This window comes from Pleurodeles waltl, chromosome 3_1 (genome assembly GCF_031143425.1).
Source record: "Pleurodeles waltl isolate 20211129_DDA chromosome 3_1, aPleWal1.hap1.20221129, whole genome shotgun sequence".
In the NCBI taxonomy this organism is placed as follows: domain Eukaryota; kingdom Metazoa; phylum Chordata; class Amphibia; order Caudata; family Salamandridae; genus Pleurodeles; species Pleurodeles waltl.
This window is the reverse complement of record NC_090440.1, coordinates 434929255-434955738: the sequence shown is the minus strand read 5'-3', so window position 1 is coordinate 434955738 and position 26484 is coordinate 434929255. Positions and strand designations below refer to the sequence as shown.

The following is a 26484-nucleotide window of genomic DNA, read 5'->3' as shown; positions in this document are numbered from 1 at the left end:
ATTATTTTACTAAAATAGGCAGTGTTTTGGTATTTCATAAACTATCATATTTTCCAACTCCTTTTTTGGGATTTAAAATAAGCTTGTAGTTCTCTAAACTCAACCATTATTACGTTCCATACCTGATTAAGTTCAATAATACCTTTTCTATTTTCCCTTTGTCCATTATAATGGATTCCCCCCTTAACTTGAAGTTTTTGCTTGTGATCCTGGTCCTTCATCGCTTTATCCAAGTGAGCAAAGATTTCTTGGAACCAAAGGGATATTATATTATTTCCACTGTTTAATTATATTCAATAATTACTCTAGGTCCAGGGGACCGAATGCAAAATTTTCATCAAACTTCCAAATTGCTTTTCCTTCCCAAGGCTATCTAGACTCTGGCAGGTGAAGTAAATAACATGCTTTATGGCACACATTTAAATTTGGAAAATGAAAGCCTTTTCTGCACATTTTATGCTTTGAGAATGCACTATATCCTTCTCCTTCCTCTGGTCCACTTCACTCTTTCATTACCTGGTCACTGTGTAATATCTTACTTGCTGCATATGGGTTCTTATCTGATTTCAGCAGCTTGTTTCAATGTTTTCTTGTTCCCACCTTCCTTACGCTAATATTTGCATTTCGTTTATATTTTAGGGCACAAGAAACTTTCCAACAATGGGACCAATGCCGGAGATTTTATAATTTCCTCATGGCAGACAACATGAAGAAAATTATTCTCTCTCACAGGTATGTTATATTATAGTCATTTTGTTTTATATGTTAACACGTTTCTACTCGGAGAAATCTGCTAACCTATGGAAATTATCTAATGCATGGTCTCACCGCTCAGGACACTTGACTGCCTAAGACAATATTTTCTTTTGTTAACGCAATTAAGATATATATTATGTATATTTGGAATTTTTATGGGAGTTTACGTTTTATTTAGTGTAGTGATAGTATTCTGCAATGTTCGCCTTATGCTCAACCTCATTTTGTAATTTTGTGCATTACTGAGTGGCTTCTGTAAGTTTCACAATGGCCATGTTTCTTTACAGTCTACCAGCTTAAAGTGAAAAACTGTTAAGGAGTGTATGAAGGACTTTATCCGGCTATTCTGTTGAACACTTAACTCTTGCATCAATGTTTATCTCTTGCTTGGACTGTAGATATCAGCCAACTGCCAAAGTACTGTCTCACTGGAGCACCTTAAGTTCCAGATACAGATTTACGCCAAAACCATGATGATAGGCACCCTCATATATAGACCCCTGGGTCCCCGACAGGCTTTCTGCAATGCCATCTCCAACTTCATCGCTCCCCTAGCCATAGACTCCCACCACTCGTCCTACTTGGTGACCTCAATTTTCACATCAACCCCAACAACTCCACCTCCCTCCTGGAAAACCTGAACAACATCAGCCTCACCTAACTAGTCACCGAATCCATGCGCACACACAACTCCATTTTCCCCTTCAGCAAAAGAATCTAAATCAGCCACATCACAGAACTCACTTGGACGGACCACGCCATTGTTTACTTCACCAATCTCCGATGTTCAGCACAACACCCCCAAACGTCACAGCTCCCCCCACTGCAGCTAATGCAAGGTAACGGAGACCCAATGGACCCAGGCCATCAGGTCTATCCAACCCAAAACTTTGTCAAGCCTCTAGCAGGCTGTCCTGAACTTCTCCACATCGATCACAAAATGCGCCGACAGAGTGGCCCCGATTAAAAACAACAAAGCCTCAAAACAAGCCAGCTTTTACACCTCAGAGTTCAGAATCACCAAAACACAACTGTTAGACTCGGGAAACAATGGCGTACCACAAGGAGCCAGTCTGACAGAACTTCCAAAGCAGCCCTCAGCAACTACCACCAGCACCTCAAGGAAGCCAAAATTAAAAGCTGTTACTGCCCGCAACGACATAGCAGCCAACCACACGAAAGAACTCTTGAGAATAGTCAAGGAATTCTCCAACCCAGCAGCCACGGAGTACACCATCCACCTCTCTCAAGAACTCTGCGACACCCTCTCGGACTACTTCCGGCCCTGATCCTGCTCTACCTTTCTGCTGCTTTCAACAAAGTTTCCCACCACACCCTCACCAACAAACTCTACAGCATTGGCATTCAGGAAAACACCCTCAAGTGGATCACTTCCTACCTCATGGGACACACACAAAGCATCCGGCTGCCTCCCTTCACCTCCGAACCAGAGGACATCTTATGCAGTTTACCCCAACGATCACCCTCAGCCCCACCTTGTTCAACACCTACATGAACCCCCCCCCCCTCGCAGACATCCTCAGATCTCACAGCTTCAACATAATTTTTTATGCAGACGACACTCAAATCATCCTAGTGCTCACCAAAGATCCCCCCCACCACCAGAATTAACTTCTGTAACATCATGACCAAAGTACCCAGCTGGAGGAGCGACAACTTGCCTTAAAATCCACTCCGACAAGACAGAAATTCGATCATCTGGTAAAATGTCTCCATAGGAGACCACAGCTGGTGGCCAGCAGAACTTAGACCAAAACCCACAGACCATGCATGCAGCCTAGGCATCAGACTCAACAGTCAACTGACCATGAACCGACAAATCAACGTAGTCGCCTACTCCTCCTACTTCCATATCCTTTGCACGCTCCATAGAATCTTCTGATGGATCCCAGTTAACTCCAGAAAGAGTCGCTCAGGCCCTTTTCACCAGCCTCCTCTATTACGGCAATGCTCTCTATGCTGGCATATCCACCCACCACCTCAAAAGACTTCAGACCATGCAGAATGCTGCAGCCAGGCTCATACCAACCTTGCCCAACAGACCTACATCACGCCCCCCCCCCCCTCCCCCCCCCCCCACCTCAGAAACCTCCACTAGCTCCCCATCCAGAAAAGATGCCAGATCAAGATCCTCACACACGTCTACAAAGCTCTGCATGATCAAAGACTGGCCTACATCAGTCATCGACTGAATTTCCACCTACACGTAAGGCACCTGCGTTCCGCCTCACGAGCCTGTGTACACACACCCTGCTTCCATAGCAGGGTTTGCGCCTTCTCCTACATTGCCTCAATGGCCTGGAACAACCTACCCCTCCATCTTCGTGCAGCATCCTCCCTGTCAGATTTCAGGATGACACTCAAGACCTGGCTTTTCGACAGGGACTTCACACCCACATTACCAGGATACCCCTAAGGGTGACCGTGCTGTGCTATACTAATTGATTGATTGTGTTCAAACCCAACTTGGTTTCTGCCCATTTAAACTTGTTAAAGGGGTTCATTGTGTCAAAATGGTCACTATTGCTTTATAAATGTTTTTCTTAATTTTTATGTCTACCCATAATGCAAGACAGAGAAAGCCACTTCAGACTATCAACCTACGGCTCCTCCAAAGTGTTCTTTGCCTGTACGCTGAAAGCAATCTCGTAGTCACTGGTATAAAGATCTGCCTAACTTTCTTTTTTCTTAATATGACAATGGACTCTTATCTGGGACAGTGTTAAGCGAGACCACAAAAAGCTGCAATATTATTACGAAAATGAATTTCAGGGAGACTGAGAAATCTTTGTATAACACACTCTGAATCATGGTTATAACAGCACAAAATTAATTTAGTCTTCTACATCCACTTGGTTATGGGACTCCTCCTGGCTCGCTCCTATTCCCAATTTCTCAGAGTAGGCCTGAAAAATCTGCTTCTTACTATATTTAATAGCCAACATTTACCCTGCTGTTACTAGTCATGTATAGTATGTAGCCCTAAGGCCACCAAGACAGTCTGCAAGATGGTGAAGACACTAAGGCCCATATTTATACTTTTTGACGCAAAACTGCGCTAACGCAGTTTTGCGTTAAAAAAATTAGCGCCGGCTAACGCCATTCTGAAGCGCCATGCGGGCGCCGTATTTATTGAATGATGTTAGCCGGCGTTAGCCGCCGGCGCCGTCTGGTGTGCGTTAAAAAAAACGACGTACACCAGGCAGCGCCGGCGTAGGGGGAAATGGAGCTTGGGCGTCAAGAAATGGGGCAAGTCAGGTTGAGGCAATTTTTGCGCCTCAACCCGATTTGCGCCATTTTTTTTTCACTCCCAACCCCCATAGAAATGACTCCTGTCTTAGCAAAGACAGGAGTCATGCCCCCTTGCCCAATGGCCATGCCCAGGGGACTTATGTCCCCTGGGCATGGTCATTGGGCATAGTGGCATGTAGGGGGGCACAAATCAGGCCCCCCTATGCCAATTTTTTTTTTTTTTAAAAACACTTACCTGAACTTACCTTAATGTCCCTGGGATGGGTCCCTCCAGCCTTGGGTGTCCTCCTGGGGTGGGCATGGGTGACAGGGGGTGTCCCTGGGGGAACGGGGGGGGCACCTCTGGGCTCCTTCAGAGCCCACAGGTCCCTTAACGCCTGCCTTTTGCAGGCGCTAAAAAACGGCGCAAAAGCGGCCGTACGTCATTTTTTTGGACCCGCCCACTCCCGGGCGTGATTTTTGCCCGGGAGTATAAATCCCACGCACATGCCTCGGAGTCGATTTTTTTTAGACGGGAACGCCTACCTTGCATATAATTAACGCAAAGTAGGTGTCCACGCAAAAAAATGACGCTAACTCCATGGACTTTGGCGCTAGACGCGTCTAACGCCAAAGTATAAATATGGAGTTAGTTTTGCGTCGAAATTGCGTCAAAAAAAACGACGCAATTTCGGCGCAAACAGAGTATAAATATGCCCCTAAGTTATTAATCACCTGCATTTTTATTCATTTTGAATGGTGTGCTGAATTTAATTCTCTTAGGTCCCAGGTTTCTGCTACTGCTTTTCTCATCATCCGCCTATAACTTTTCTGCATTGTTCTCCTATTGCCCTCTTGCAGGCAATAAGTTTGTATGTTCTTTTAGACAAAAAGTTTGTAGTATGTGACTATATCAAATGCCTGGACGTTAGGCAGTTTCTGCTGGATGATTTACTTGTCTACGTTTTTGTTGAACACACTGATGTCCTTTAAAAGTAGCCTTCAACAAAACCTGCTTAAAATTATAGGTCTTTTTCTGAAGTCCTTCTTGCCTTTCTCTGCTACTTTGCTTCAGGATATCCTGTATAGCCCTCCTACAGAGATCTTGGATTTAATACACCAGGCATGCCCCAGTAGCGGGCAGAAGACTATCTGTGCCCTGGGTTACTCACATAAAGAAGTGATGGCAGTGTGCCGAGTTTTGTGAATCATTCATTATGACTAGATCATTTGTGTGTCAGATTAGAGGATGGCCTGCTGAGCCTACTTAATATGAACCCCAGTCACTGGTGTTGACATTCATTGTACATGTATGTGTAGGAGAATGTGTGGTAGTAGGAGACTCTGTTTTGGGACAGTCTGGGTACTAACACCAGTGGGATCCATTTTGGATGGCCCATGTTTTAGCATTTCACAAGAAGGAGAGTGGATACATCTGCCCCAGACAATAGAAGTGTATCAGCCACATTGTGTGGCTGGTGACTGTGGACCCTGACACTGACGTGAGGGACGATAGGAGCAAGGATACAGTTAGAAAATCAATGAAGATACCTGTGAAGGAACGGAAGCCCAGTATGTTCCTGGCATGTGGAACACCCAGAAGTTGTTCCAGGAGTGAAACCACTGCCGATTTGAGTTGTGAGGGTTCTCCCAGAGCAGGTCCTGTACAGAGGTGCATGAATAAGCTATTCACTCAAGCTTCATTTTGGTCTCTGGCAGTCCAGTAGGTGATCTCGGAGGTTTGATGTTGCATCTGACTGCCGTCGGTGGCACAACTGCTGGAGACGAGCACCTGCATGGAGTGACACGGAGACTGCAGCTCTGAAGATAAGTACCTTCTGAGCAGATCTAACATACTGTTAAACACCGGTGACGAGGGGAGTTGTAAGACTGGCATCAGAAGATGGTGACACAGAGGGTGCAAGGTCAGTGACCGCACCAGCCAAGCGCTCTAATCCACAGTGCTGTTAAAAATGTTATGCAGGGCTGAACTTGCACAAGCTGAGTGGGCAGTGTCTGGTTGAACTTCGCTGGGCACAGGTCTGTGTTCTTGTTGGGAGAACTTTTGTAATGCCAGTTTTGCCAAATTACTGTATGCCAATGGACTATACAAAACCTATGTCTTAGTACAAAATGTTATGGTTCTCTTTAAAGTCACCAGCTGTCTCACATCTAGGAAAGAACATTTGCAACTGTGTGCAGAAGAGAGGTGATTCTTTTTGTTTTATTTTAGAGACATTCTCTTTGGAGAAAAAAATGGGCAGATGCAAAACCTTAAAGATACCGACTTAAGCCGCCTCTACACTGCAACATCTTTGACGCAGATCGATGACAATATCATGAGGTATGTCCAGTAAGGAGGGGTGGCTATACTTGGTAAAATTATTTGTGTTATTTTAATTAACGATCTGGAGCCATTTAAATGACCTTCACGAAGTATGTTCTGGTAGTGATATTTGACTGGGATGTAGGCCTATTACTAAACACAGTAACTCCCTGTGTGACTAACATTCTATGATAGATAGACCGTTGCAAATTTAAAGGTTGCACTCATTTGCCAGATTTAATCTTGATAACTATTACACAAATGATTAAATATTGTAGTCACAAATATTTAAAAAAATGTCAATTTTACTTTTCTTGGGAAAGTTGGGCCTTTTCTAAACTCAACTGAAGCCACCCATGCGCCATACTACATTCTGTTTGATGCATTGCACTGCTCCTATGAATAAATCCGAGGACATCACCTTAAATATTAGCCTCCATTTTCAAATTCCTTAATGTTTATGGATATTATTGAAATGTTCAGTCTTATATTTTACTTCTTTATTTACATTTACTTTATTCATCTGTTAATATTATTTAATTATCTCATAGAGACTTCTAGCTGCAGATTCCTCAGCTTAGAATATTCTCAGGCGTCCAACTGGATCCAGACATTTTTGAGCAACCCTCCTTGCACATTGGTAGATGACATACTTCGGCTCCGCTTGGCATTGTCAGCGCTGGAAGTAATGTTGCCTAATTTGCTGCCTAAATAGGTGCTACCACACTGCGCTGACCTTGGTTCCTTCTTTCTCTTCCAGGGGATCCTCATCAATAGTCATAAACATTGAATATTCCCGCCCTTGTGCGGGGACCCCGGAGCATATATAAAATATACACATATTATACATGTGTAACAAACAGTCATGCAGGCTATCATGTTAAAAACAGGCTAAAATGCTTTATTTCTATGAAGTTTTTTTTTTAAATTTATTTTTTTATATTAAATACTACAATAGAGCATACATATGTACCCAAGCACCTAAAACTAGGCATAGGGAAGTAAGCAGTAGCAAACTCTAGAGAAAAAATAGAAAAAACTGCATTGAAAAACAATGAAGCATTCTTAGCCAATAGGCTGCATGCAGGTTAACACAGGAGAACCATAAAAACTTTGGCACCGTGCCTTTAAGACCCTGAGCACCTCCAGTATCCCACCATGCCTCAGGGGTGAAGGAAAGGTGACAGTTGGTTCACAGTTAGGTCAGTTCTTTTTTCCGGCTTCTTCTGAGAGGATCCTGGAGCATTGAGCTCTCAGTTTTTTCTGAGTTTTTCTCAGAAAAATTCTTTAAAAAAGCGTTTTTTCACTTTTCACTCGACAAATAACACCTTTGTCTGAGCTATGCAGGTTTTTTTCTGACAGAAAAATGCCTTCACTTTTTGTCAAATGCCCTGCTTGTGGGAAGAAGAAGGCCCAGTCAGATCTCCACTTTCTGATGGATACAACTACCTGTGGATTCCTCACCTCATGAATACTCCCATGGCGCCAGCATTTGACGGAAATCTTCTTACTAGTCTCTGCACGTCGACGAGGACGTCACTCTAGCCCACGCGACGCCGTCTGACGTCATACAGGCAATAAGAAGTCCTCGCCGACGTGCCGATGACAGTTCCCTTTTTTCCGTGCATTCGAAACGGTTATCTTCGAGGGAGTTACTGTTACCTTCGTGGTTACAGTGTATTGTCTGCTGCGTAGTCTTCTCTGCGGTAACAATGTCTCAGAGGAAGTCGGGTTTTAAGCCCTGTCGAGAGTGTGGGGGCAAGATGTCAGTTACAGATCCTCACTCCGACTGTCTATGGTGTTTGAGCTCCGACCACGACGTCTCGACTTGCGATTCATGTCAACACATGAATCCGAAGGCCCTCAAAGAGCGCGAGGCCAAGTTATTCATGGCAAAGTCAAAGAAGAAGGAGAAACATCATAAGAAGTCTTCTTCGCCAAGGTCTCACCGGCGTCATCGAGACTCCCGGCGCCGTAGAGACTCACGACGTCACTACAGCAAGGAGTCTCATTCGAGGTCACCTTCGGCTCGGCGTCGGAGGACTTGGGAGGTCAGCCCCACGGTCACGCCGCATCCATCGACGCCGTTGCCCTCTCCGGCGTCACCGACTTCACCTGGTCAGGCGTCAGTGATTGAGGTGGTGCAGCCTCTTGTGTTTTCTCCGGCGTCGCAGACGTCGAGGCCGGCGTCGGGGTCGCCTTCGATCCAGGCACCCCAGTATCCGGCTTTTCCCACTCCTGGAGCCGATAGTACCGCGTTTCTTAATGCGATGTATACCATCTTTCAGCAGATGGCTCCAGGAGCTGCTCCGGCTGGTCCTTCGGGGCCCTTGGCCTTTTCGTTGGGTGATCCTGCGCCTCTTCGGCCGGCACCCTTTATGCCCTTTCTCCCTTTTGGGAATGTGGGCTCGGCGCCGGTGCCGGCGTCGGTGGCCGCTCCGGTGGCTTCGGATGTTTCGGCCCCGGAGGTTGCCCCTCCGTCGAAGTCAGGATTTTGCCCTGTGACTCCGGTTGGTCCATCGGCTCCAAGACCTCGTCCTCCGGCTCCTGCCTCGGCGCCGAAGCTGCCTGTGGCGCCGGACGCGGCGTCAGATGCTTCTGGAGATCGGCGCCGTTCTTCGACGTCGGCGGAGGCCATGTCGACTCCGCGTATCGAGGAGAGACTTCATTCGAGGAGGCGTGCTCTCCGTCTTTTAGAAGAGCAAGAGTACCAGCGAGTCCTAGAGGAGGGAGAGATTGAGGACTCTGGAGACGGACTGCATGGTCTGGATACAGCCAGTGGGCTGGACACTTCCCCTGAGTGGGACCTTTCATCTCCAGGGGAATATACGGAGGAGGCTGCTTCCTTTCATGCTGTGGTGAGGAAGGCAGCGAGCTTTTTGGACCTGCCTTTGCCGGTGGCAGAGGCAAAGCAGAATTTGCTGACAGAGGTATTGCATCCGGCCTCTGCTGCAGCTGAGCCTCTCTTGCCATTTAATGAGGCTTTGCTGGATCCGGTGTTGGAGGTGTGGAAGAAGCCGGTGTCTTCCTCGGCCGTTCATAGGGCTGTGGCCAGGAGGTATCGAGCTGCACCATCTGACCCTGGCTTTCTCTCTAGACACCCTACGCCGGAGAGCTTGGTGGTGCAAGCCTCCTGTTCCTCAAAGTCAGCGCCTGGTTCCTTCCCGACGGTGCCTGGAGACAGAGACTCCAAGAAACTGGATGCGCAGTCCAAGAAAATATTTTCGGCATGCAGTTTGGCGTTGAAGGCCACCAACGCCACGTGCATTCTGGGGAGGTACATCCATGCGCTGATGGATGATATTTCGTCTTCATTCACGGAGCTTCCCCAGGGTCTTTTGGATGTGGTCTCGGACGCCCAGGCTGCCGCGACCCAGATTATCCAGTCTGGGCTGGACACGACCGACTCGGTGGCCAGGGCGATGGGCACGGCTGTGGTGGCAAGAAGACAGGCCTGGCTCCGAAACTCAGGGTTCTCTGCGGATGTGCAGTCGACCCTGCTGGACCTCCCGTTTGATGGGGACAGACTGTTTGGAGCCAAGGCAGATTCGGCCTTGGAACGATTTAAGGAGAGCAGAGCCACAGCCAAATCGTTAGGACTGCAAGCTCCTTCTTCCTCTGCCTCTTCTAGAATTTTCAGGAGGTTTCGGGGATTTGGGCGTGGCTCTTATTCCTCTTCCTTTCGGGGGAGGTTCCAGCAACCCGCCTCTTCCCTCCCCTATAGGTCATTTAGAGGGAGGGGGAGGGGTGGGGTCCGTACCAGAGGAGCCTCTCAACAGCACTCTGCCTCTTCCTCGTCCTCTGGAGGGGTGCAGCAGGGGAAGCAGCCTTAGGCTTCCACCGTTTCCCACTCACTCCTCTCCTGTAGGGGGAAGATTACAGCGTTTTCTCCACAAGTGGAGGTCTATCACAACGGACACTTGGGTTCTCGGCATTGTGGGAAAAGGCTACGCCCTTCCCTTTCGGGAGTTCCCGCCCCTCATCCCGCCCCGCCCATCTTATTGTTCAGAAGAACACCTCCTGTTGCTAGAACAGGAGGTTCAAGTCCTCCTTTCAAAGGGCGCGGTAGAGTTGGTCCCAGAGCAGGAAAAGGGTCGAGGTTGTTACTCAAGATACTTCCTGATTCCCAAAAAGGATGGTCAGTTGAGACCAATCCTGGATCTGAGGATCTTGAATTGGTTCCTCAAACAGGAAAAGTTCAAGATGCTGACCCTAGCACAGGTGCTTTTGGCGTTGAACAAGGAAGATTGGATGGTGTCTGTCGACTTGCAGGATGCTTACTTTCATATCCCGATACTCAAGTCGCACAGGAAGTATCTCCGGTTTGTGGTAGGGTCGCAGCACTATCAGTTTGCGGTCCTCCCGTTTGGTCTTACTTCAGCACCTCGAGTCTTCACAAAGGTGATGTCAGTGGTTGCGGCGGAGCTCAGAAGGAAGGGGATAGCAGTATTCCCTTACTTGGACGACTGGTTGATCAAAGCCAAGTCCCCGGAGCTTGTGTCGCATCATCTGCAGTCAACAACCCAGTTGTTGTTCGACCTGGGCTTTTCGGTGAACGTGCCCAAATCTCACCTGGAGCCCTCTCAGCGCCTCCTGTTCATAGGGGCAGTACTGGATACAACATTGAGTCGAGCCTTTCCTCCGCCTCAGCGGATTCAAGATATTCAGGAATTGGTTCCAATGTTTCGAAATGGAGCGGTAGTTCCAGTCCTCAAGGTCCTTCGTCTGCTCGGTCTGTTCGCCTCCTGCATTCTGTTGGTCACGCATGCTCGCTGGCACATGAGGGCTCTTCAGTGGTGCCTCCGAAGGCAGTGGTCTCAACACAAGGGAGATTTAGAAGGTACTGTCAAGATCTCCAGAGATGCTGCTGTGGAATTGAAGTGGTGGATTGCGGGCAACAATCTTTCACAGGGGAAGCCGTTCGCGCAGTCGCCACCAGTGGCCACGGTAATAACGGATGCCTCCACCCTAGGATGGGGAGCTCATCTGGGGGATCTGGAGATCAAAGGGCTTTGGTCTCCAGAGGAACAGGTGTTTCATATCAATCTGTTGGAGTTACGGGCTGTACGTTTGGCTCTCAAGGCCTTCCTCCCATCCCTTCGTGGTCAGTCGGTACAGGTCCTGACGGACAATACTACCACGATGTGGTACATAAACAAACAGGGAGGAGTAGGGTCGTACCTTCTCTGCAGAGAAGCTCTTCGGCTATGGTCCTGGGCAAAGGACCATCAGATTTGCTTGGTGGCAAATCATCTGGCCGGGGTCTTGAATGTACGTGCGGACAGTCTCAGTCGCCAATTCTCGGCAGACCACGAGTGGCGTCTCCATCCAGATCAAGTCTGTTTAATCTTCCAGATGTGGGGGTTTCCTCGGATAGATCTGTTTGCCACTCGGGAGAACGCGCATTGCCCGTTATTCTGCAGCCTCCAGTATCCGATGCAGGGAGCGTTGGGGGACGCGTTTCAGATAACCTGGTGCGACCAGTTGCTTTACGCGTTTCCCCCCATACCCTTGATTCCTCGAGTGTTGAGGAAAATTCGCCAAGACCGGGCCCAAGTCATCTTAATAGCTCCGGATTGGCCAAGGAGGGTATGGTACTCCGACCTTCTCCAACTCTCACTGTGCCCTCCGCTCCGTCTCCCTCTCAGGGCAGACCTCCTCTCGCAGTCGCAGGGGCAGGTTTTACACCCCAACCTCCAGAGTCTGCACCTACATGCTTGGAGATTGAACGGGGCAACCTGAGTTCCTTCTCTCTCCCGCCTGATGTAGTGGATGTTATCTTAGCGGCCAGGCGACACTCCACTAAATCTATCTACGCTAATAGGTGGTCTAAATTTGTTATGTGGTGTGGAGAGAGACAGATTGATCCCTTACATGCTCATCTGTCACATGTTTTGTCTTTTGCACTGTCTCTAGCGCAGAAAGGTTGTGCAGTAGCTACCATTAAGGGTTATTTGTCGGCCTTGTCAGCCTTCATTTGTCTTCCAGACCAACCATCGTTATTTAAATCCCCTATTGTTCTCAGATTCTTGAAAGGTCTTCTGAATCAATATCCTCCAAAACCATTCGTTATGCCTCAATGGGATTTGTCCTTGGTCCTGACTTTCCTTATGGGGTCCCCTTTTGAGCCTATGCATTCTTGCCCCTTAAGGTATTTGGTTATTAAAACAGTATTCCTGGTAGCTATAACATCTGCAAGGAGAGTGAGCGAGTTGCAGGCCTTATCGGTTAAACCCCCTTATATAACGTTTTATGGGGATAAGGTGGTGTTGAGGACCAAGGCTGCTTTCCTTCCGAAGGTTGTTTCACCCTTCCATTTGGCTCAGACAATCACTTTGTCCACGTTTTATCCTCCGCCTCATCCTTCAAAGGAGGAAGAAAGACTACATCGCCTGGACCCAAAAAGGGCGTTGAGCTTCTATATCGACAGAATGAAGGATATCAGGCTGGAGGATCAGCTGTTTGTCGGATACGTGGGCAAGAGGAGAGGAAAGGCAGTCCACAAGAGAACACTCTCCAGGTGGGTTGTTCTTTGCATTAAAATCTGTTACTCTTTGGCAAAGAAGGATCCGCCTGAGGGCATTAGAGCTCACTCCACCAGAGCTAAGTCGGCCTCTTCGGCCTTGGCCAGGGGTGTTCCTGTGGTTGACATCTGCAAGGCCGCAACTTGGTCGTCCCTTCACACTTTTGTGAAACATTACTGTTTGGACTCTGAGGTCAGAAGGGACGGTCATTTTGCACGGTCAGTGCTGCAGGATTTCTTGGTTTGACCATTTAGGCACCCACCGCCGGGCGTGGTACTGCTTTGGGACTCTATTCATGAGGTGAGGAATCCACAGGTAGTTGTATCCATCAGAAGAACGAGTTACTTACCTTCGGTAACGACTTTTCTGGTGGATACATTAGCTACCTGTGGATTCCTCACGGTCCCACCCGCCTCCCCGTTGCCTTTTTGGTCTCTCCAAGCAATCCTTGAGTGTGCTCCTTTTGGTCTTCAAAGTTGCAATACATTTTGCATGTATGATATTTGTATATATGTGTATATGTATATATAAATCTATATATATATTGGGTATATACATGATTCGTATGTATAAATATATTTATTTGTTTAAAAAAAAAAAAAAAAAAAAAAAAAGGTTATATTAAATCTACAGCTATTTTATTGCAATGTTGTGTGATTTACAATATTAAGAGATGTTGCTTTGCTCTTTCATTGCATTGGGTTATTATTATTATTCTCATGCACGTAAAAAATGTTGGTACTGTCATCGGCACGTCGGCGAGGACTTCTTATTGCCTGTATGACGTCAGACGGCGTCGCGTGGGCTAGAGTGACGTCCTCGTCGACGTGCAGAGACTAGTAAGAAGATTTCCGTCAAATGCTGGCGCCATGGGAGTATTCATGAGGTGAGGAATCCACAGGTAGCTAATGTATCCACCAGAAAAGTCGTTACCGAAGGTAAGTAACTCGTTCCTCTGTGCATAGTGTGCCTGCCTCAGAGTCACTGCCCTGACACTTGTAAGTACTGCAAGAACATGTCTAGGAGGACTCTGAAAGACAGAGAGAAGATCCGGCTACATGGGCTTCAGGAGAGGCAAAGAACATCGTCCTCCTCACTTCCCAGACAGCCAGAAGGCCATTCTCAGGAGAGAATGGCCCGGTCGACGTCGACAGGTAGGAAAGTACCTGTTTGTTCACCGTCGACGTCGTCGCTACCACCGTCTCACCGGCATAGATCGCCGTTGACGGCGACACGCCCGACGTCAAAGGGAACGGCGTCGGGGGAACATCAGAGCAGGGGCAGGTCTCCGTCGACGGCAGCCCGCCGATCGACGTCGAGCCATCGCCGGCGTGCCCGGTCGCCGCCAAAGGCTGTGCGCCCCCCGACGTCAGGACATGCGACGTCGAAATCACCACGACGGCACGAGAGACATCCGCCGTCGACCTCCCACCGCTCCACGTCGAGGCACACGACGGCGAGCAGGTCGAGGTCCAAGGATCGCCGTTCGACGTCAAGGCACTCAACGTCGAGGCATGAGCAACCGGCTGGGCGCCCTTCGACGTCGAAACAGCCATCAACGTCGACACAGGTTTTACCTGTCCCACAGGGAGCAGAACATCGCCCCACGCCAGACAAGGCGCCATCTCCAGTGGTCTCCATACCGAGCGACTCTTCTCGGTCAAGAGCAGCATCATCTGGGCATGTCTCGCCCATCAACCTATCTCCGAGATGGCTGGAGAGCCTCAACAGACCAGCGGCCTCCCCAGATTCGCAATATTCGCGAATGTATTCACTTACTGCCTCCCTGCCAAGAACGCCATCACCGACAGTCAGGGCAGAACGGGCTCGTTCAGCTCCTCGCCAACCGACCGCGAGGCCTAGACGCTCGGCTACAGCGTCTCGCAGCAGGTCTCGCTCTCAACGAAGATCCAGGTCGCGGTCAAGAAGATCACCCTCTTGGTCTTCATCAGGTTCATCTGTCGGGCGTTACTCACCCACCCTAACAGATTCACCACCTGCTAGAGTCTCACCTGTGGATGACATTACCACATTCAACGAGGTGTTGCTAAGAGGAGCGCAGAAACTCAACATAGAGGTTCCAGAACCATCTACCTCCTCATCGGTCATCTTTGAGACTCTACAACAGAGATCAGCGTCAAAAAAGTTGCTGCCTCTAGTGCCTGGCTTGTTGCAGCCAACCATGGACACTTTTCTGGCCCCAGCCTCGCTTAAGTCTGCCCCGGCTAGAATTCTCAAAAAATACAAGGCTCCAGAACAAGACCCTTTATTCCTTAGAAAGGATCCGCCACCGGACTCGGTTATCATAGCTGCTGCCCGAAAGACCCACTCGGTGGCATCTTCATCCACGGTGCCCCCGGATAAAGAGAGCAGGCATCTAGACTCTCTAGGGAGAAAGATATGCGGGACAGCGGCTTCAGCAATGAAGGTCTCCAGTGCGTCTGCGCTCCTGGGCAGGTATGATCGTTCTCTGTGGGACTCCCTCAGTAGATTTACAGAAAAATTGCCCAGAGAAGACAGACAAGATTTCCAGGAGATACTACAAGAAGGATGCCTGGTATCCAACCAGGTTATCAGCGCGGCAGCAGATGGGGCGGATTTGGCTGCTCATGGATACGCACATGGTATCTGTGCGAGGAGATCTTCCTGGCTGAGGCTCACTGGCTTGAAACAGGAAGCACAACAACGCATCCTGAATCTCCCATTTGCCGGGAACTCTCTATTCGGTGTCCATGCAGATGAAGAGATGGCCCGCATGAAGACAGAGGTGGATACCATGAAGGCGGTGGGCCTCGAAAGAAAGAAAGATTTCAGGCGGAGGTACAGGCTGTATGACAGGCGCCCTTTCCAGCAGAGTGTTCAAACCCCTCATTGGTCGCAAAGGTCACAGCAACGACAGGGACGCCCTCTTTTTCAACGGAGAAACACAAGGGAGCGAGGGTCAAGTAGACCTCAACAGTCCACTCCGAAAGCACCCACCAAGCAATGAAATCTCGCTTCCCTCAACACTGTACACCACTCCGGTGGGGGGAAGTATTACGGCTTATCTTCACGAGTGGCACTCTATCACAAGAGACAAATGGGTGCTCAATATTGTCGAACATGGCTATTCTCTTCTTTTCAAACAGCCTCCACCACGCTTGCCACCAACCAAAGACAATCCATCTCATCTCAGCTTGCTACGCAAGGAGGCTCTCGCCCTCCTAAAAAAGAATGCCATAGAAAAGGTTCCACCTGCACACAGAGGACAGGGGGTCTACTCCCGTTACTTTCTAGTGGCAAAGAAGGGTCGAGAGGGCGTTTTCAGGCCAATTCTGGACCTACGGCTGCTGAACAAATACATAAGGAAGCAGAAGTTCAGAATGCTAGCGCTTCACCAGATTTTCCCTCAACTGCATCAGGGAGACTGGATGTGCTCCATCGACCTACAGGATGCGTACTTTCACATCCCGATAGCTCCCAAACATCGAAAATTCCTGCACTTCCGAGTAGCGTTACAGCATTACCAGTTCAGAGTTCTACCCTTTGGCCTGAAATCTGCCCCAAGAGTTTTTTCGAAATGTATGGCAGTGGTGGCGGCACATCTCCGAAGACAAAGGATATACATATATCAATACCTAGACGACTGGCTACTGAAGGCTTCTTCTCCGGAGCAGGCGAGAAGCCATCGGGACATTGTACTAGGAGTTTGCGAAGCTCTAGGTCTTCAGGTCAATTACCGGAAGTCAACCTTGATTCCAACGCAGAATCTTCACTACCTAGGAGCTATCATAAACACAGAACTCCAAAAAGTGTATCCTTCGGAGGAACGACTATCCTCAATAGACAGGAAGTGCCAGGACCTGTTGAGAGCCAGCGCACCTACGGCACGTCAGGTGACATCACTGCTGGGCTCCATGGCATCGTGCATTTTTATTGTCCCAAATGCCAGACTCCACATGAGACCCCTCCAAGAGGCATTGGAGACCAACTGGAGCCAAAGAACAGGTCGCTGGGATTACACGGTGCGGCTACCGGCGGTAGCACTTCAGTCATTGAGATGGTGGATGCACAGACCTCACCTGTCAGTGGGTGCTCCGTTTCACCAGGTGCTTCCATCCGACACCCTAGTAACGGATGCATCTCTTCAGGGATGGGGGGCTCATTTGGGTCCTTTTCAAGCGCAGGGTCTGTGGTCAGACAAGGAAAAGCAGTACCACATCAATCTGCTAGAACTCAGAGCGGTCCATCTGGCTCTCAAGTCTTTCATACCGCTAATTCAGGGGAAAACTCTCTTGATACAGACGCACAATACAACCACGATGTATTACTTGAACAAACAAGGGGGAACGAGGTCCCTACCCCTATCGCGAGAGTCCCAAGCGATATGGCATTGGCTCCTGGCCAGAGGAATGTCAATTACAGCAGTTCACCTGCCAGGTCAGCAGAACGTGGAAGCAGATTTTCTAAGCAGACACCTGGAGGACGTTCACGATTGGGTCCTACACGGCGAAGTCGCAGAATACATCTTCGCGCAATGGGGTCGGCCTCAACTGGATCTCTTCGCAGACGAAGTAAACAAGAAATGCCCAGACTTCGCATCCAGGTTCTACCGTCCGGGATCTCGAGGGAATGCCCTGTTGATCGACTGGTCAGGGATATTTCTTTACGCTTTTCCGCCGATTCCCCTCATTCCGGCAGTGATCAGCAAACTTTACAGATCCAGGACCAGAATGATTCTTATAGCGCCACAATGGCCCCTACAATTCTGGTACACGGATCTCCTCAACCTGTCGGAAAAACCTCACAGGAGGCTGCCGTGCAGACCGGATCTTCTGAGCAGAATGGAGGGCAGGATTCTACATCCCAACCTACCCTCTCTGAGCTTAACAGCATGGCTCCTGAATTCCTGCAGTATGGGCACCTAGGGCTCTCGCAGGAGTGCATGAACATCTTGAAAGAGTCCAAACGGCCTTCCACGCGGCGTTCTTACGCTTTTAAGTGGAAGAGATTCTACATATGGTGCTGTCAGAAAGGTCATAATCCCATACGGGCGCAGGAGGATGTCATACTGTCCTATTTGCTTCATCTAGCGAAGTCCGGTCTGCAGGTATCATCTATTAAGGTACATTTGTCTGCTATTACAGCCTATCGCAAGTCACCTTCTCAGGAATCCTTCTTTACAAAACCTGTAGTCAAGGATTTCTTAGAAGGTTTGAAGAAAGTTTTTCCGCCAATTCGGAGGCCTTCTCCTCCATGGGAACTGAACATAGTCCTGGCAAAACTTATGGGCCCTCCTTTCGAGCCTATACATAAGGCCTCTTTACAACACCTTACGTGGAAGACGGCTTTTCTAGTGGCCATTACTTCAGCGAGGAGGGTCAGTGAAATCCAGGCCTTGTCTTCAAAAGAACCGTACACGGTTTTTCATGACAATAGAGTGGTTCTTCGAACTCACCCATCTTTCCTTCCGAAGGTGGTGAAAGAATTCCATATTAATCAGACCATATCTTTACCGACGTTCTTTCCCAATCCGGAGACTCCGGCAGAGAAAGCATTGCACTCATTAGACTTAAAAAGAGTGCTGAAATTTTATCTGGACAAGACAAAATCGATTAGACACTCTAACCGCTTGTTTGTAAACTATGGTCATTTAAGGACAGGAGAGGCAGCATCTAAGCGAACAATATCAAGATGGATAGTTTCTTGTATTGTTAATACTTACCAGCTAGCTAATAAACAATTACTAGCGCGGCCTAGAGCGCATTCCACAAGGGGTAAAGCGGCTACTGCTGCTCTCCTTAACAATGTTCCGATATCTGAGATTTGTAAGGCTGCTACATGGAAGTCTGTCCATACGTTTACAAGACATTATTGTTTAGACTCAGATGCAAGAGCGGATGCCCAAGTGGGGCAGGCCTCTCTAAGAAATCTATTGCGTAAGACATATCTATTCCTGCACTTCTATCGGACAGTCCGCTGGGTTTAGGGATGGGCTTGCTAATCAATTCAATGTTTATGACTATTGATGAGGATCCCCTGGAAGAGAAGGATAAGTTACTTACCTGTAAATCCTAGTTCTCTTCCAGGGGTATCCTCATCAAAGTCATAAACAACCCACCCTCCTCCCCGGACGCACGTCTCCTAGAAGTGCAGGGCAGACTGTGTCTGGAATCAGTTATACAAATTGTCACTGTAAAAGAACTGACCTAACTGTGAACCAACTGTCACCTTTCCTTCACCCCTGAGGCATGGTGGGCTACTGGAGGTGCTCAGGGTCTTAAAGGCACGGTGCCAAAGTTTTTATGGTTCTCCTGTGTTAACCTGCATGCAGCCTATTGGCTAAGAATGCTTCATTGTTTTTCAATGCAGTTTTTTCTATTTTTTCTCTAGAGTTTGCTACTGCTTACTTCCCTAAGCCTAGTTTTAGGAGCTTGGGTACATATTTATGCTCTATTGTAGTATTTAATATAAAAAAATAAATAAAAAAAACTTCATAGAAATAAAGCATTTTAGCCTGTTTTTAACATGATAGCCTGCATGACTGTTTGTTACACATGTATAATATGTGTATATTTTATATATGCTCCGGGGTCCCCGCACAAGGGCGGGAATATTCAATGTTTATGACTTTGATGAGGATACCCCTGGAAGAGAACTAGGATTTACAGGTAAGTAACTTATCCTTTCAGCTTGGATCCAGATTGAGTTCCCCTCAGTTATATATATATATATATATATATATATATATTTTTTTTTTTTTTTAACTGACTTCGACCTTTTTGTTGATGACTAGAGTGCTTTTTTGTATTTTTTTTAAAGATGTTCCTGGAAAAAACACTGGGTTTAAACCTTTTGGCACTTGTCTTTGACAGATATCTGTGACAGACACCCCCACTTTGTATGTCTGTGGTTACTTGAGAGGGACTACAACTCCACATCATGTGCGGAGTGCAAGATGATGAATCCTAAGGCCATACGTAATGGAACCTTGAAGCTTTTGGCTGCTGCTAGTCATGAGACTTCAGGTCCCATTTGAGTGATAGCTCTAGGGACTCCTTTCTGGAGCCGCTCTCTTCGGTCCTCGTCTCACTCCAGGACATCTGGTAAATCTCACAAGAAGCCCATGTCGCAATCTTTGGATGACGCGAGGGAACAATGCCACAATAACGACCTTGCTCTGAGTTGGTTACTGTGCAGCCGGTTTCAGAAACTGGGTCTGCTCCACGCTTCCCCAAATTTCCTTGAGCCGGAGCAACGCCTGCGCACCTCAAGAGTTAAATGAGGCCATGAACCTAATTTCTGGGGAGCTATACCCCTTTGGAGCACCTTCCGGTCACTCAGGTTCCGGAAGGCCTTCACTGGAGCTCCACTGGCGAGTTCGCCCTCAGTGCCAGTCAACACCTTAAGATTCATTGGTAAATTAGGATCAACCCCGGCTGCAACTTCATGACCTTTTCCCGGGAGCATTCCAGTGACGCCTTCCTTGCTCTGCCAACGCCCATCAGCAGCTCCAACCTATCGTGATTCCCAGCTCAAGTACTGATCCCGATTGGCATCACATGGCGTCGGTTCTGCCGCACATCGAGACCACCCAGCCTGAATTGGAGATAGAGCCCTATCTCATCCAAGGGCTCAGTGAGCAACACAAATGGTGACTATCTGAGGGTCCCTATTCCTACACTACCCCCTAAGCCCCCCCAGCAGAGTCCATAGTAGATGACAACTGGTATGAGGACCTGTCTGATGCCGGTGGTCTGGCTCACACTGGCCTCCTCTCTCCTCGCACAGTGGCTACAGAGGAAGGGGCCTCCTTTGCGATGGTGGTCCGGAGGGTGGCTGTGCCCCTGTTTCAAGTCAAAGCATTTGTTTTGACAGAGGTGCTTCATTTGGGGGGTATCTCCCTCACAATCCTTTCTACCCTCCAAGGAAGCCCTGACTGGCCTGGGCCAAGTCGTGCATAGGCATTCTTGTGCACAGGGGCATTGCCAGGCCTCAACTTCCAGAATCAATGCCAGTGTGCTCCCTACCACACCACTCGATAGGGAATTCAAGAGGTTGAATATCTTTGGAAAGAGGATATTTTTGTTCCTCCTCCCTGCCACTCTGGTCCGTGAACACTGCATGCGTTTTTTTTTTTTTTTTATATTCTTTATTGGTTTTCACAAGAAGACCGAACAGCATACATTTTCCATAAGGTTGTATACACCAATAAAAAGAAATAATGGTGACATTATTGATGAGTGATACGACTGGTGGATAAAGCTGTATTGAATTAATTTATATTGTGCATTCGATCAGCAGTGTGCTTTCCCCTCCCCAGCAGTCTCAGTTTTTGTGTGGCTGTGGATACTGCTCCCAAAGCCAGAGGTCCACTCAGAAATAGGGTGTAGTTGTTATTTCTGCTACTCCGGAGCCAAAGAAGAATTGAGGTCTCCGTATTATCTTAGTTCTACACCCTCTCAATTACTGCTTGGAAAAGGAAAAATTCAGGATGCTCACTGTCACAGTGGTCTTATCTGCCCTAGAGACTATAGACTGGATGGTAGCGGTGGGCTTGAGGACACTTTTTTCCACATTCCTGTCCTGATTGCCCACAGATGCTACCTGTGGTCCACATTCAGTTTACTTTACTCCCCTTTGATCTTACTAGTGCCCGTCAGGTGTTCACGAAAGTGATGGTGGTGGTTGTACCACAATTGCGGAGGTCAGGGTTTCCAATCTTCCTTTATTTTGATGATTAGCTGTTGAAGGCAGGCTCAGCCCTGGCAGTCGTCTCACACCTCCAGACTACAGCAGACCTCCAGTACTTGCTGCTGTCCCTTTCATCTGAGCTGTTCTGTTTTGGGCTTAACCTCCGGAACAGCAAGTTCTGTATATTCCCGCTATGATTCCGATGTTTTAGCCTTTGGATTTCAATAAGACTTTGAGGCTGCTTATTTGTCCAACCAGGTGCAAATATTAGAGGACCTGCTAATAGACCTGCGGTGGTGGCTCATGGACCTTGGTTGGGTCCATGTCAGACCTCTCTCTCTTCTCCATTCTGAGGTCACAGTGGTATGAGATGTGTCACTCCTGCTCTGGGGCGGCCATCAGGGAGAGGCGCAAATCAAAGGACTCTGTTCTCTGGTGATGTCCGGGGTTCATATCAACTTGCTGGAGCTCTGGGTGATCCAGTTAGCACTGAAAGCCTTTCTTCTTCTGATCAATGGAAGGCTATTGCAGGTGTTCATGGACAACACCACCACCATGTGGTACTAAAACAAACAGTGCGAGGTGGAGTTGTGGACCCTTTGTCAAGAGGCCCTGTGTCGCTGTACATGGCTGGAACTGTTGGTTCAACATTTGGCTGGACTGTCAGTGCCTAACGGATCACTGATGGCATTTTCATGCAGAGGTTGTGTAAGGTCTCTTCTGAGATTAGAGAGCCTTGGTTAGATCTATTTGTCATTTCCGAGAATGCTCAGTCAGCACACCTGGGCACTGGAGTTTCCAAGGCTGCTCATGCACAGATATTCATTTAGTCTTGAGTGGAGCTGAGGGCTCCTATACGCTTTCCCGCTGATACCACTCCTGTCCAGAGTTCTCAAGAAGATCAAGAACAACTGGGCCCAAGTCATCTTAGCGGCTCCGAACTGGATATGAAAAGTATGGTATCTCTAACTTCTGAGTGTGAGCATCTGTCCTTCAGACAGCTTGCCCATTTGGGAGGCTATTCTGTTGTAGGAACACAGCAGTGTACTGCACCTACATCTGTCCATTCTCCACTTTGCTGCTTGGACATTGACCGACAGTTAAAAATGTTTGATTTTGCTCCCGAAGAATGTGATGTCATTCTGGCAGCCAGGCGTTATTCTCCCAGCATCATCTGTGCCTACGAAGAGGACAGGTTTGTGGCTCCCTTGCCCAGCAAGGCTTTGCCTTCGGTATAGTGAAAGGATATCTGTCTGCCTTTTCCGCCTATCTACTGTTGCCTGATTAAGCTTCCCTATTTGTCACCTGTTGTGACTAGAATCCTTAAATGTTTGCAGCATATGTTTTCTTCCACACCCTTCATTATGCCCCAAATACATTTGAATTTATTTTATACCATCCTCATAGCTACCCTTTTGAGCCGATGCACAGCTGCCCTCTGTGGTTTCTAGCAATTAAAACTGTCTTCCTTGTGGTGATAATATCTGGTGATAACATCTGCCAGGAGGGCTAGCTAATTGCTGACACTTTGTTAACCCTCCCTACACGTCCTTCTTCCCAGACAATCTGTTTTTTAGAAGTCTGGAATCCTTTTTGCCAAAGGTGGTTACACCTTTTCATGTCGGGCAGAGCATCACTCTGCCTTCCTTCTAAGGAAGAGGAGAGACTCCACTGCTTGGACCCAAAAAGAGTGTTATTCTATATAGATGGTACCAAAGAATGCTGGCTGACTGGTACTCTTTTATTGGATTTGCAGAGGCAAATAAATGGAAGGGAATTCAGAAGAGAGACCATCTCTCAATGGTTCATACTCTGTATTCAGATCTGCTATGCAGTGTCCAGGAAACAGCCCTCTGAGGGGTTAAAAGCTCATGCCACCAGAGCCACAGCTGCGGCTGCTGTATTGTCAAGAGGAGTCTCATTTCTGGACATCTGTCAAGCAGATACGTGCATATCGCTGCATGTTTGCCAGACACTACTGCCTCGACAGTCTGGTCTGGCGAGATTGGGATTTCGCCTATTTGGTACTTTAGGACTTGTTAGCTTAAAATAGGTGCTGACCCACCTTCGGAGAGAGACTACTTTGGTATATATTCTTAGGTAAGGAATCTGTGGCTAGAAGGCTTTATCAGATGGACAAGTTAATTACCTTAGGTAATGCTTTATCTGGTGGAGACTCTTAACTGCCGAATCCTTACTGTCCCTCCCATCCTCCCCATTCTGCAAACTGCACTCACATGGTCTGAGATCCTTTTGGACATCAGACCTCAGAGGCACACTTGTCATTCCTCCTCAGCTCGGCTTCATGCTTCTGGTGCAGAAAAAAAGTCATAAACTGAGTTAAGCGCACTGGGGTGGCACCTATATATACCCTGCGGACAACAGAAACGATGTCACGCAGAGCCAAACAATGCTACTTATCAAAATGCAAGGGGGGATTGCTAAAAGATTTCCGGATCCAGTCTGACTTCTGGGAATATTCTAAGTTGAATAATCTGCAGCTAGATACAATATGTACCAGATAAAGCATTACCAAAGGTAAGTAACTTGTTCTTATAAGCAGTCGTGGACCCACTGGGTAGGCATCACGGACTCCAAAGGGTCCCCAGACAACAAGTTAAGAGCGCTGGTATAGTTCTCTCTACTGGCGGAAGCATTCCTGAATGAAAGACTTTTGTTCCATAATATTGGCTATGCATCAGACAGTGTTTTGAAGTCAGTCATGTGTTTAACAGACAGTCAGTGGAGAATGATTCTGAATTGGGGCCATGATTATCTAACTGTAAAATAATGTATCATTTGTCCTTTACTGATAGTTGCCTCAGGTTGTCTAGGTCAATTTTTAAGATAACCGAAGCCTAGACTTTTTTGGCATGATGTTTTGACAGTAGAAGGGGTAGGATATTTCCCATGAGCTTTAGGCTATAAATCAGGATGTAGAAGTGGCTTTTGCTGCACTTTTAAGGCAAACTCACTGCTAAGGATAACTCTGAGCAATTTTGACATTAAGTGGTGACAGAGGGGAAAGGCATGTCGTCATTTTGGCGTTGGTTTTTGTCTTTATCTACCACAATGATCTGTCTTTTTTGTTGGTCAATTTAAGGGTGTCTTGAGCCATCTGTGACTAAACAACGAAAAAGGCATTTGATCATGTTAGTGGATGATGTGGGCACTCTGTACAGCTCGGTGACAATCAGTTGCATGTTATCTGAATACTGTAAACATGTTCCTCAAGCATGACTATATACCAGAGGTAAGAGATAGCAGTTTTTTTTTTTTTAACTATCCCTTCGCCCTGCTGCAAATAGTCTCCATTTTCTGTGATAACATAACAGTGACCTTTTGAGACAAAACAAAAAAAATGAAGAATGGGTAATGAGATATTTGGCCTGTCCCCCGGATGACCGTCTAGACTTGGAGCTGGTCGTCTAGGGTGACCTCAGGCTGGCCCTCGGAGGAAATAGAAAAGGGTCCTAGCAACGTGCCTTTATCCTCCTTCTCCGGCATCTTCTCTAATGAGTACTTCTTGCTCTGGAACTCTTCTCAGGTTTTCCGTGATAGTTCTTTCAACTCCCTCGCTCCTCCCCTCGTCCTCACCAAACTCACTCTGCAGGTGAGCGTCACCTTGGTGATCTAGCGTTCTGCCTGCTTGATGTTCCAGGCTTTGTTTTCCTGCCCTATTGGAATTTCTGGCGGTCACCTACGGGCCAACTCCACAGACTGCAAAACTGCTGTAACCTTGATTACAAATACAAACGTTCCATCATGTAACCCTATTAATTCCCTCCAAACCCTTATAGTATATGATCTAATATGTTACTTAAGTAGAAGTTGTATTTGTATTCATAGACCACAAAAGGCCTGGAGAAAATATACCCTTTTGAGCGCAGCTGAGCTATTACTACAAAGAACATACAGTGACTTTCTGTCTAAAGCATCTGCAGCCACCTGCTCACAAACTGAAATTTCCTCTGCAAAACACTCCAGAAAGGACAGACTCGAACCTGCACGAAAATTCAGTTCATATAATGTCCTGTGTCAACTGCCGTCTTAAGAGTGAATTAAAAAAACATAGTTGGCAAAGGCATTCCCATTGCCATCCACGGGACAAGCCTCATCAAGGACCATGAGAAGATTGTTGATGACAACAGTTCTGTAGACTGCAGAACCATTGCCTACACTGTTGAGTACCACTCCAAGGATGTTCCACAGTCAATGACACCATCAACAATAATAAATTGAGGGATATTGCCAATAATGCCATTGGTGGTGGGTTTTCCTGCACAGGCTATGTTTTCACCCCAAGAGTGGCTGCAAGCCTACCTACCCAGATTTTGGACTTTGAATTGGAGGCAGGCCTTCTGTCAAACACCTCAGATTTCCTACAGTCCTACTCATCTGAATGTGTGTTGGGTCCTGGAGAATACGAAAAACCCAGAACTTTGTATTGGACATCCCTCCTCTCTCTTTAGGACCTCCTTATTATGATAGACAACCAAAGGACATGCAGGTGTCTGGCATGTTTTTGTCAGCATTGCAACAAATAACGGACACTTTTCAAAGATTACATTCTTTGAAATATACAGGCAATCTACGCTAGCCCCACCCTTACTACCTATTGCACCTATTCTATCTAAACCTATGTCCCTTCCTCCACAACCTACATCTCCGCTGCACCTCCTCCAATGGACCCCTTCCAGAGATGTCAAACAACCATTTGTCCCACAGAATTCTAAAGACATGTGGGATTAAAACCCATCAGTCTGTCTTATCAGATTTGGAGGAAGAAGGGGAACTCCCCACAGAGAGATGACTGAGGTGATCTGGAATGGGATAACAGCATCTTCCCAAAAGAAGGCAAGAACTCTCCTACCCAACATTTTCCCCTCCTGACAGCCTATCCCCGTTTCATTCTTTAATGTAGAGAATGGCTAAAAAGTACAATCTACCAAT

General features: G+C 47.5%; 1 protein-coding gene across 4 annotated transcripts in view; it reads left to right on the top strand.

The window, feature by feature from the left end:
- Positions 1-26484, top strand: part of ABHD2 (abhydrolase domain containing 2, acylglycerol lipase) — a 210508-nt gene that overhangs the window by 76680 nt on the left and 107344 nt on the right. For all 4 annotated transcript variants that reach the window (XM_069222706.1, XM_069222708.1, XM_069222705.1 and 1 more), the window contains 2 exons: positions 640-732; positions 6242-6352. In XM_069222706.1, coding sequence (XP_069078807.1) covers positions 640-732; positions 6242-6352 — 204 coding nt within the window. The remainder of the gene's footprint in view (positions 1-639; positions 733-6241; positions 6353-26484) is intronic.